This window comes from Colias croceus, chromosome 25, assembly GCF_905220415.1.
Source record: "Colias croceus chromosome 25, ilColCroc2.1".
NCBI lineage: Eukaryota > Metazoa > Arthropoda > Insecta > Lepidoptera > Pieridae > Colias > Colias croceus.
Genome location: NC_059561.1, coordinates 2,493,623 through 2,506,965, shown reverse-complemented (window position 1 = coordinate 2,506,965; position 13,343 = coordinate 2,493,623). Strand labels below are relative to the sequence as shown.

General features: G+C 32.9%; 2 protein-coding genes across 2 annotated transcripts; both read left to right on the top strand.

Moving 5' to 3' along the window:
* The first annotated feature begins 1,129 nt into the window (after positions 1-1,129).
* Positions 1,130-3,589, top strand: LOC123703023 (UDP-glucosyltransferase 2-like). Its single transcript, XM_045650893.1, has 5 exons — positions 1,130-1,297; positions 1,637-1,859; positions 2,221-2,440; positions 2,583-2,831; positions 3,583-3,589. Exons 1-5 carry the CDS (start codon positions 1,130-1,132, stop codon positions 3,587-3,589), a joined length of 867 nt encoding a protein of 288 aa, XP_045506849.1.
* A 1,427-nt stretch (positions 3,590-5,016) lies between these two features.
* Positions 5,017-12,386, top strand: LOC123703022 (UDP-glucosyltransferase 2-like). The gene is made up of 5 exons (XM_045650892.1): positions 5,017-5,838; positions 6,243-6,465; positions 11,551-11,770; positions 11,914-12,097; positions 12,375-12,386. The coding sequence occupies exons 1-5, from the start codon at positions 5,017-5,019 to the stop codon at positions 12,384-12,386; spliced, it is 1,461 nt and encodes a 486-aa protein (XP_045506848.1).
* Positions 12,387-13,343: the final 957 nt, after the last annotated feature.

The window sequence follows — 13,343 nt, the reverse complement described above, 5'->3', positions numbered from 1 at the left end:
CACAGGTTTAACCTAGCATAGGGGTTCATTGCTTAAACTCTGTTTTGTAACGAAATGTATGAACCTGCAAATTAAATCTGTATATTTCTTGTGTTTGTGTTTCTGAGTCTAATGAACTTTATTTATTTATTTAGATTGTAAGCCTGACCATTACGATTTCATACATTGTGTATTTTACAAACAACAAAAAACAGAAGGAGGTTCTCAATTTGGACGAACTTTTACTATGAAAACATGGTGTCATGAGAAAAAATAGCACCAATACGCATAATCAAGGTTTCAAGGCGCCATTTTAAGCATCACTGTCGCACTATTAATTGGATGTATTAAACTTGGAAAAGGATTAATCAAATAATAATCACAAGATAACTCTATTATAAGTAAAATAGATATAATCAGTTTTTTTTAATCATACCAGGTTAAATAGTAGATAATGCGTAATTGGATTCAAATAATCAGTTGGTATTGAGACACAATGCAGTTATCAAGTTTAGTTCTAGTAATAGTCTTAATAGCAAATATAATTTCAATAACAAATGCGGCACGAATATTAGCAGTATTTCCAACTCCATCGGTAAGCCATCAAGTAGCGTTTCGACCGTTAACACACGAGCTAGCAAGAAGAGGCCATGACGTCACAGTAGTAACCCCAATCCCAGCCTTCCCCAAAGGCCAGTCTCCAGCTAACTTGACTGAGATCAATGTCCATCTCTCTTCAGATGGCTCAGCGGAAGACTTTCCCTTGCCTCGAGGAGATAAATATCAATGTCTCCGACAGACTCAGTATACTTTTAAAATTTTAACAGTAGTATTTGAAGTGCAGTTGCAAATTCCTGAAGCAAAGAAATTGTTTGATCAGAAGTTTGATTTAATAATTGTGGAATCGTATGTTCGACCTACATTGGGATTAGGTCATGCATTCAAAGCCCCAGTTATTCAAATTAGTTCATTTGGAACTAATTCTCCTGTTTACAATATGTTTGGAGCACCTTCGCATCCTCTCTTGTATCCACCTGTACATGCACAAAGGCTATACAACCTTACTCTCTACGAAAAGGCCGAAGAATTATTGAAGTACTCTTTCAAAGAATATAGTATGTCATCCGTAGTGGAATTTGAATATCAAATGATGAAAAGAACTTTTGGTAACGACGTGCCGAATTATGAAGAACTGGAAAAGAATGTTCAGTTGTTATTTTTAAATGAACATCCGATCTGGGCGGATAATCATCCTGTGCCTCCTAATATCGTTTACATTGGAGGTATTCATCAAAGTCAAAAACAAGAAATACCTGAGGTAGGTCTTACTTTTTAAAGATAACTAAAAAAAATATATATTGAGGACATCAACAATTTCATGACAAAATTTATTCTCGTTCAAAATTTGTTCCTAAAGAGATGACATAAAAATCTTACATAATATATTTAAAGTGTTAATTTTTTTAAACATATAAATTTTAGAAAAACAATATAATAGCTTTGTTGCCAATATTCCCGGAGCATGAGATGGCCTCTAAAAATATTTTGTTTAATTTTATATGGATAATTGTTATAAATAATATGATTAATATTGTTAAGTACTGTGAATAGGTGCAGTGACAAGCTTTCTTCATAATATGATCCGATTTTCTTTCAGGAATTGAAAACAGTTTTAGATTCATCGAAGAATGGGGTAATATACATTAGTTTAGGTTCTAACGCCAAATCTTCCTTGCTTCCACCTGAAACGGTTGCTGCAATGACGAAGGTATTGTCTAAATTACCATATGACGTCATATGGAAATGGGAAACAGACGAGCTACCAGGAAAATCAAGCAATATAAAAATTTATAAATGGCTTCCCCAAGCTGATCTTTTAAGTAAGTGAATATAATTTCTAGATGCAATTAATTTTAATCCATGATAATATATATTTTTGCTGTCAATTTTGTAACAACATCTCACGATAGAAAGGTTTTGCAGTAGTCAACTGTTAATTATTAAGACAAACTTTAAACATATTATTATATTGACTTGATAAAAATTTAAGATGAAGTTTAGAGATTTAAAATAATTCATAAGCGCCGAGCGAATTGCAAATGTACGCAAGCTTTTTGTGTTTAATATTTCATTAAATTTTATTTTTCATTTGTTTGAAATTATGATATAACTAACATAATAAAAGTACCAAATTTCCGTATGCTTTTTTACATTACGTAATAATTGAGATATTTTTCACAGAGCATCCGAAAGTCAAGCTATTCATAACTCAAGGTGGTCTCCAATCAGCAGACGAAACGATAAATGCTGCTGTCCCTGTTATCGGTATACCAATGTTTGGTGACCAATGGTACAATGTCGAGAAATACGTTAAACATGGAGTTGGTCTGCAATTAGAATTGTCCGATCTTACTGAGACAACTTTTGAGAACGCAGTGAGGAGAGTTATTGAAGATAAAAGGTCTGTATAATAAATAATATTGGGCTATAGCGTTATTGTGTCGCTGGCAACAATGATTTGACATTAGTTTAAACTGAAATTATTTCCATTAAGACCAATGTTTCAAATTCAATTCGTTTTATTACCATAGTATTCATTACAGTTTCAAGAACAACATGATAAGACTCCGTTCGCTCATGAGGGAGCACCCAGTGCCGCCACTAGAGCTTGCTGTGTGGTGGGTGGAGCATGTACTGCGACATGGCGGTCAGCACCTGCGCTCCCCCGCAGCGGGGCTCACCTGGACACAGTATTATGAAGTGCCTTTAGTCCTCACTGTTGCAGCTGTATGCTTGACTGTACTTCTAGTTATAGTTTTATTGGTTTTGTATGTAGTACGGGTAGTGATAAAGTATGTTTGGGGCAAAAGTGATATTCGGAAAAAGCAAAAAATTAATTAGATAACTTAATATGTTAGTGAAATAAAATATTTTTTGTAAATTTCGTTTTTTATTTATCTGTTTTTGTACATCTGTTGTCTGTTTTGCGACCCCTTTTTCACCCTTTTGGAAGTATACAGGGTTACTTGTAAAACACCGGCAACCTCGCAGGACAAGATAGCTAACATCATAAGCAACAACATTTGTTCTACGACTTTTGATAATTTGTTATATTTTATTTTCATACAAAAATAAATATTCATTTAATTTTCCGTTTGAATATTATAAACTCTACGCCTCCCAAAAATTCTGTAAACAAAAAGCGAACGAGAGGGGGAAGGGGGCGTCGCGTCGTCCATCCGATAATGAATAGAACATAGACTTACAAATGTTTGGAGAGTACAATAAAAGTTTAAAAAATCATTTAAAAATAATTTATTGCGTTATACCAAAAGTCGTACAACAAATGTTGTTACTTATGATGTTAGCTATCTTGTCCTGCGAGGTTGCTGGTGTTTTACAAGTAACCCTGTATATTGAATCAGAACCATAAATGTAAAAATGGGAGCCAAGTTCAATCGTCGCGTCGACTCAATTGCCGAAAAAAGAATTGAGATCTAAATGTGTGCCAAGTTCTGTAAACAGTCCAGAAATTGATGTATTCTTAGGTGAACTGAAAACTCAATTGTTTTATTTTCCCTTAAAGAACAACGTTTATTCCAGAATATGACTTTACTAGTTATTTAAATATAGTATAATAATATATATAAAATATTATATCTTCTCAAATTGATGTTATTCAACGTTATTATTTGTGAGGTTCTAAAAACTAGCCAATTCAAATTATAGAATCAATAGGTCATTAGTTGTTTGCTTTGTGTAAATAATCATATTATTCAAATTAAAAGAAAAGTCATATTTTGAAATAAACGTTGTTCTTTAAGGGAAAATAAAACAATTGAGTTTTCAGTTCACCTAAAGATTTAAGCCTCTTCTTGCAATTTGGTGTGGTAATACCAAATTGCAATTTTTACGCACAACGTTTTGAAAATTCTGAAGTCCTTTTCCTTTGTCGGACAAATAGTAATTAGTAAGTAAATGGTTAATTGCTTGTGTTTCTGATGAACTGGCTTAATCATATGGAAATTTTTTGGAACAGTGTTTCGTTCAGTTTTAGAAAACGAGTACAAGAATTGAGTACTAAGCTTGTACTAGTTCATAGTAGTTATAGAAAGAAAGAATGAAACTACATCTATTTCAATGTATTGCCACATAGGAAAAATTTGAGAACAATAAAATACAAAAAAAATGATATGATTTAATATTGACGTTTTTTCGCCATTTTAACGTGAACGAAATTTTACCAACTATTTTATGGAAACGAATCAGTTTACCAACGCTACACTTTGATGTAATTTGTGAAGTATTCTGGATTTCTGCTTTTTCTTGCAAAGTCAAAGTCTACTTTAGCAAATAAATAAATACTTAGTGAAGCATGCTTGTCTCACATTCTCGGAAGAGGTTAATTTGCCGCCACACTTTATTTGCTATGCACATTGCACACCCAGGCTCGTGGATATTATTAATATTTTTGTACAATAAGCTATATTGTAAGCCTGACCATTACCATTTCATACACAGTGTATTTTACAAACAACAACAAAAAGATGGAGGTTCTCAATTTATTCAACCATATTTTTTTATGTTTGTCAGAATTTTTGACCCGGTAACTGACTGACTGATTTTGATAATAGGTACTTACTGTTTATTAAAAGCTCTCAACTTCTCTTGTTTTCTTCCATTTTGTTCCATTTCAATTTGATTCAGGTTATATATATGTACCAGTATGCAAACAGTGAATCATGAGAAAAATAGCACCAATACGCATAATCAAGGCATCAAGGCACCATTTTAAGCATCATATCGCACCATTCATTTTTTTGATTGATTATTATTATTCATTATCGCAATATTAATTTGATGTCTAAAACTTGGAAAATGATTAATCAAATAATAATCATAAGATACCTATATTATAAGTAAAATAGATATAATAATAACATAATCAGTATATTTATCATATCAGGTTAAATAGTAATCTTGTATATAACCAGTATGCGTAATTGGATTCAAATAATCAGCCGGTATTGAGACACAATGCAGTTACCAAGTTTTGTTCTAGTAATAGTTTTAATAGCAAATATAATTTCAATAACAAATGCGGCACGAATATTAGCAGTATTTCCAACACCAGCGATAAGCCATCAAGCAGCGTTTAGACCGTTAACACACGAGCTAGCAAGAAGAGGTCATGACGTCACAGTAGTAACCCCAAACCCAGCCTTCCCCAAAGGCCAGGCTCCAGCTAACTTGACTGAGATCGATGTCCATTTCTCTTCAGATGGCTCAGCGGAAGAGTTTGCCATGCCTCAAGGAGATAAAAATGAATGTATCCGAATGATGCCGATTATTTTTCAAAGTGTAACAGTGTTATTTGAAATGCAGTGGAAAATTCCAGAAGCAAAGAAATTGCTTGATCAGAAGTTCGATTTAATAATCGTAGAAGAGCATATTCGACCTACTTTGGGATTAGGTCATGCATTCAAAGCCCCAGTTATTCAATTCAGTTCATTGGGAAGTAATCCTCCTATTTACAATATGTTTGGAGCACCTTCGCATCCTCTTTTGTATCCACATTTAGCCGCACAAAGGCTATACAACCTTACTCTCTATGAAAAGGTAGAAGAATTATTGAAGTATAATTTCATAGAAAATACTAAGTCAGCCAATGTGGAATTTGAATATCAAATGATGAAAAGAACTTTTGGTAACGACGTGCCGAATTATGAAGAACTGGAGAAGAATGTTCAGTTGTTGTTTTTAAATGAACATCCGATCTGGGCGGATAATCATCCTGTGCCTCCTAATATCATTTACATTGGAGGTATTCATCTAACTCAAACACGAGAATTACCTAAGGTTGGTACTGATCTTATTTTTAAAGAAAAACTAAAAATACCATGTTTAATGTAAATAAAGAATTATGAATTATGAAAAAAAAAATACTGAGGAGATCAGCAATTTCATTACAAAATTTATTCCTGTTCAAAATTTGTTCCTGGAGAGATGATATAAAAATCTTAAATAAGTAAAGTGCTTATTTTTCCAAATAAATGTAAGAAAGACAATATCTATGATAATATCTATAAATCAATAGCTTTGTCTTCTGTTGTCAATATTCCCGGAGCATGAGATGGCAATACCTCTAAACATATTTTGTTTAATTTTATATGGATAATTGTTATAAATATGATTAATATTATTACAATGAATAGGTGCAGTGACAAGCTTTCATCATATATAATGATTCAATTTTATTCCAGGAACTTAAAACAGTTTTAGATTCATCGAAGAATGGGGTAGTATACATTAGTTTCGGTTCTAACGCCAAATCTTCCTCGCTTCCACCTGAAAAGGTTGCTGCAATGACGAAGGTATTGTCTAAATTACCATATGACGTCATATGGAAATGGGAAACAGACGAGCTACCAGGAAAATCAAGCAATATAAAAATTTATAAATGGCTTCCCCAAGCTGACCTTTTAAGTAAGTGTAGATAATTTCTAGATGCAATTAATTTAAATCCATGATAATATATATTTTTGATGCCATTTCAAGTACCATCCCTAAGTGTTGACGATTTTGCCACAACGTCTCACGATGTAAAGGTGTTGCAGTCGTCACTCGTCAACACTGTTTTATTTTTTAATAATTAAAAAAACTGTACATAAACTTTAAACACAATATTATAATATTGACTTGATAACAATGTATGATTAGAGATTTAAAATAATTCATAAGCGGCGAGCCAATTGCAAATGTACGCAAGCTTTTTATGTTTAATATTTAATTTAATTTAATTTTTCATTTGTTTGTTCTTATGATATAATTAAATCGTAAAATATGGTATGTATGTGCTAATATAATAAAAGTACCAAATTTTCCGGATGCTTTTTTACATTACGTAATAATGGAGATATTTTTATAGAACACCCGAAAGTCAAGCTATTCATAACTCAAGGAGGTATCCAATCAGCAGACGAAACTATCGATGCTGCCGTACCAATTATTGGTATACCAATGTTTGGTGACCAATGGTACAATGTCGAGAAATTCGTTAAACATGGAGTTGGTCTGCAATTAGAATTGTCCGATCTTACTGAGACAACTTTTGAGAACGCAGTGAAGAGAGTTATTGAAGATAAAAGGTATGGTATATTGTATATTGGACATTTGGTATGACATATGGTATATTGGACATTAGCGTTATTTTGCCGCTGGCAACAATGATTTGTCATTACTTTCAACTGAAATTATTTCCTTTAAGACCAATGTTTCAAAACCCATTCGCTTTTATTACCATATTATTCATTACAGTTTCAAGAACAACATGATAAGACTCCGTTCACTCACGAGGGAGCACCCAGTGCCGCCACTAGAGCTTGCTGTGTGGTGGGTGGAGCATATACTGCGACATGGCGGTCAGCACCTGCGCTCCCCCGCAGCGGGGCTCACCTGGACACAGTATTATGAAGTGCCCTTAGTCCTCACTGTTGCAGCAGTATGCTTGACTGTACTTCTAGTTATAGTTTTATTGGTTTTGTATGTAGTACGGGTAGTGATAATGTATATTTGGGGCAAAAGTGATATTCGGAAAAAGCAAAAAATTAATTAGATTACTTATGATAGGGAAATAAAATATTTTTGTAAATTTTGTTTTTTATTTATCTGTTTTTGTACATCTGTTGTCTGTTTGGCGATCCCTATTTAACCCTTTTGGAAATATATATTGCATCAAAAACATAAATGTTAAAATGGGAGCCAAGTTCAATCATCTACTCAATTGCCGAAAAAAGAATTGAGATCTAAGTTCAAGATCCAAGTTCTGTAGACAGTCCAGAAATTATTGATGTATTCTTAGATGAACTGAAAACTCAATTGTTTTATTTTCCCTTATAGTACAACGTTAATTCCAAAATAAGCCTTTTTTAAATTTAAATAATAGAATTATTTACAACAAGCAAACAACTAATGACCTATTGAACCCCATAATTTGAACAGGCTAGTTTTAACCTACTATTTATATATAATATATTATCTTCTCAAAATTGATGTTATTGAACGTTATTATTTGTGAGGTTCTAAAAACTAGCCAAGTCATAGGTTAAATAGGTCATTAGTTGTTTGCTTTGTGTAAATAATTCTATTATTCAAATTAAAAAAAAGTCATATTTTGGAATAAACGTTGTTCTATAAGGGAAAATAAAATACTTCAGTTTTCAGTTCACCTAAGGATTTAAGCCTCTCTTGCAATTTGGTGTGGTAATACCAAATTGCAATTTTTACGCACAACGTTTCAAAAATTCTGAAGTCCTTTTCCTTTGTCGGACAAATAGTAATTAGTAAGTAAATGGTTAATTGCTTGTGTTTCTGCTGAACTGGCTTAATCATATGGAAATGTTTTGGAACAGTGTTTCGTTCAGTTTAAAAAAACGAGTACAAGAATTGAGTACTAAGCTTGTACTAGTTTTTATTGGATTTGACGTTTTTTCGCCATTTTAACGTGAACGAAATATTACCAACTATTTTATGGAAACGAATCAGTTTACCAACGGTACACTTTGATGTGTTTTGTGAAGTATTCTGGATTTCTGATTTTTCTTGCAAAGTCAAAATCTAGCAAATAAATAAATAGTGAAGCATGCTTGTCTTACATTCTCGAAAGAGGTTAATTTGCCGCCACACTTTATTTGCTATGCACGCGCTCGTGGATATTATTTTTGTACATTAAGGTATATTGTGAACCTGACCATTACCATTTCATACACAGTGTATTTTGCAAAAAACAACAAAAAGATGGAGGTTCTCAATTTATTCAACCATATTTGTTATGTTTGTCAGAACTTTTGACTCGGTGAACCGATTTTGATGATACTTACTGTTTATTAAAAAGCTCTCAATTTCTCTTGTTTTCTTCCAATTTGTTCCATTTCAATTTGATACTGGTTTAATATGAAAACATGGCATCATGAGAAAAATAGCACCAATACGCATAATCAAGGTTTCAAAGCGCCATTTTAAGCATCACGGTCGCACTATTCATTTTTTTAAGATTGATTATCATTCATTGTAGCAATATGGATGTATAAAACTTGGAAAAGGATTAATCAAATAATAATCACAAGATAACTCTATTATAAGTAAAATAGATATAATAATAATATAATCAGTTAATTTATCATACCAGGTTAAATAGAAATCTTGTATATAATCAGTAAGTATGCGTAATTGGATTCAAATAATCAGTCGGTATTGAGACACAATGCAGTTACCAAGTTTAGTTCTAGTTATAGTTTTATTAGCAAATATAATTTCTATAAGATATGCGGCACGAATATTAGCAGTATTTCCAACTCCATCGATAAGCCATCAAGTAGCGTTTCGACCGTTAACACATGAGCTAGCAAGAAGAGGTCATGACGTCACAGTAATAACCCCAAACCCAGCCTTCCCCAAAGGCCAGGCTCCAGCTAACTTGACTGAGATCGATGTCCATTTCTCTTCAGATGACTCAGCGGAAGACTTTGTCTTGCCTCAAGGAGATAAAAATAAAAGTATCCGACTGATTCAGTCTATTTTTGAAGGTGTAACAGTATTATTTGAAATGCAGTGGCAAATTCCAGAAGCAAAGAAATTGTTTGATCAAAATTTTGATTTAATAATTGTAGAAGCGTATATTCGACCTACATTGGGATTAGGTCATGCATTCAAAGCCCCAGTTATTCAATTCAGTTCATTGGGAATTAATCCTCCTGTTTACAATATGTTTGGAGCATCTTCGCATCCTCTCTTGTATCCACATGTAGCCGCACAAAGGCTATACAACCTTACTCTCTATGAAAAGGCCGAAGAATTATTGAAGTATTATTTCATAGAATATACTAAGTCATCCATAGTGGAATTTGAATATCAAGTGATGAAAAGAACTTTTGGTGACGACGTGCCGAATTATGAAGAACTGGAGAAGAATGTTCAGTTGTTGTTTTTAAATGAACATCCGATCTGGGCGGATAATCATCCTGTGCCTCCTAATATCGTAAACATTGGAGGTATTCATCTAACTCAAAAACGAGAATTACCTAAGGTAGGTACTGATCTTATTTTTAAAGAAAAATAATAAAAAAAACTGAGGAGATCAGCAATTTCATTACAAAATTTATTCCTGTTCAAAATTTGTTCCTGGAGAGATGATATAAAAATCTTAAATATGTTAAGTGCTTATTTTTCCAAATAAATAAATATAAGAAAGACAATATAATAGCTTTGTCTTCTGTTGTCAATATTCCCAGAGCATGAGATGTCTAAAAATAAATTTTGTTTAATTTTATAAATGGATAATGGTTATAAATATGATTAATATTGTTACAATGAATTAGTGCAGTGACAAGTTTTCATCACATGATCTGATGTTGTTTCAGGAATTTAAAACAATTTTAGATTCATCGAAGAATGGGGTAATATACATTAGTTTCGGTTCTAACGCCAAATCTTCCTCGCTTCCACCAGAAAAGGTTGCTGCAATAACGAAGGTATTGTCTAAATTACCATATGACGTCATATGGAAATGGGAAGCAGACGAATTACCAGGAAAATCAAGCAATATAAAAATTTATAAATGGCTTCCCCAAGCTGATCTTTTAAGTAAGTGAATATAATTTCTAGATGCAATTAATTTAAATCCATAATCTATACATATAATTAATCTGTAGAAGGGTCAATTCTGTACATTGAAAATATTGAAAAAATAAATAGCAGGGGGTGTTACTGGATCGATACCAAACCCAAATATGTGATTAAAAAAATTTTTGTCTGTCTGTCTGTCTGTCTGTCTGTCTGTCTGTATGTGAAGGCATCACGTGAAAACTAGCGGTTCGATTTCGATGAAACTTGGTATAATTATACCTTATTATCCTGGGCGTAAAATAGGATACTTTTTATCCTGGAAAAATACGTAGAAAAAAAATAATCTTAATTTTTCAGTTTTATCCATAGACGTTGTTCCGTAGAACCGCGAACACACGTTGCGTATTATTATAGGCCTAGCCGTATTTGGGAATTGGGTCCAATAGATATTTATAAGATGTTATTGTCAGAGGTACTCAAAATGGTACTCAAAATAAACCATCCACGCGAAGACCGACATCCGCGCGGACGGAGTCGCGGGCGGAAGCTAGTAATATATATTTTTGATGCCATTTCAAGTACCACCCCTAAGTGTTGACGATTTTGTCACAACATTTCACGATGTAAAGGTGTTGCAGTCGTCAACACTATTTTATATTTTTAATTATTAAAACAAAACTGTAAACTTTAAACACAAAATTATTATATTGACTTGATAACAATTTAGGATGAAGTTTCGACATTTAAAATAATTCATAAGCGCTGAGCGAATTGCAAATGTACGCAAGCTTTTTACGTTTAATTTTTCATTAAATTTTATTTTTCATTTGTTTGTAATTATGATATAATTAAATCGCTAAATATGGTATGTATGTGCTAACATAATAAAAGTACCAAATTTTCCGGATGCTTTTTTACATTACGGAATAATTGAGATATTTTTTGTAGAACATCCGAAAGTCAAGCTATTCATAACTCAAGGAGGTATCCAGTCAGCAGACGAAACTATCGATGCTGCCGTACCTGTAATAGGTATACCAATGTTTTATGATCAATGGTACAATGTCGAGAAATTCGTTAAACATGGAGTTGGTCTGCAAATAGAATTGTCCGATCTTACTGAGACAACTTTTGAGAACGCAGTGAGGAGAGTTATTGAAGATAAAAGGTCTGTATACTATAATATTGGACAATAGCGTTATTTTGCTGCTGGCAAGAATGATTTGTCATTAGTTTCAACTGAAATTATTTCCTTTAAGACAAATGTTTTAAAATCCATTCGCTCTATTACCATAATATTATTCATTACAGTTTCAAGAACAACATGATAAGACTCCGTTCGCTCATGAGGGAGCACCCAGTGCCGCCACTAGAGCTTGCTGTGTGGTGGGTGGAGCATATACTGCGACATGGCGGTCAGCACCTGCGCTCCCCCGCAGCGGGGCTCACCTGGACAGAGTATTATGAAGTGCCCTTAGTCCTCACTGTTTTAGGCGTATGTTTTAGTGTCCTTGTAGTTACAGTTTTACTGGTATTGTCTTTGATACAGTTAGTGAGGAAGTATGTTTGGGGCAAACATGATATATTATGTAATAAGCAAAAAATAAATTAGGTAACTTATGTTAGTGAAATACAATTTTATACAAAAAAAAATATCTGTTGTCTGTTATGCGATCCCTATTTCACTCTTTTGGAAATAAAATTTTCAAAAACCCTTTCCTATACCGCTTAAGAAACCTTCGTACCAAATTTTAACTTTCAATTCTCACTAGTTTCGGATATAGTACGTTGTTCGTCAGTGTAACACTCAGTAACTCATAAAATGCCTCATAGAAGTCAATAATTGAAAAGAAAGCCTTGTCTGATTAAGATAATACTTGAAGTTGCATTACTTTCAACCAGCCAGCGTAACGATTTCCCATCTATATCGTGACCTCAAAACAATACCTGTTTTATATTGGCCATGGCAGCCATACGAAAAAAGTAACATATTTTTAGCACCTTGGACGTCTGGTCCAAGTTAACAGACAAAGGCAGAAACGCTAAATAATATAAATAATCTTTTCTTGTTACCAATTGACTTCAGCTTATGACGTCTACTTATGGTTCGATCACACTACCAACGACTACGACGACCACGACTAAAATTTGGTAAAATTGTTTTAAACACGTTATTACGTAAATTTATTTCATAAAATCTATATATTCAAAACTCAAAGGTGACTGATATAGGCATCTATCAACGCACAGCCCAAACCACTGGACGTATCGGGCTGGCAGATAGATCATATGACGTAGACGTTCCGTTAAGATTTTTTTTGCATGGAATCAAGTATCACTATCTATGTTAAAACAACCTGCAGTGTATAAACAACACCTAAAAGAGTGATTTTATGTTAATTGTTTTTTTTTTTGTAATTCAATGAAAGCAATAATCGATATTAATACCATAGTAAATGTAATAATAGTTACCGCTTGGTTACCGATGTAAGCGGTAATGGATACTAAATCTATAGTAACGGATCTAAACAATTTTATTACATGTCTAAAAAGATTTTACAAAACATTCCCTGTTCAAAATATATTTTCAGATGTTAAGAAAGCCTCTAAATTGCCGAGATTTTTTTAATAGTATTGTTATCTTGATGCATGAGAAAAACCTGTACCAAAAATGTAAGCAATAAAGGATACTAAATCTATGGTAACGGATCTAAACAATAACATGTCTTATTAGATTTTAC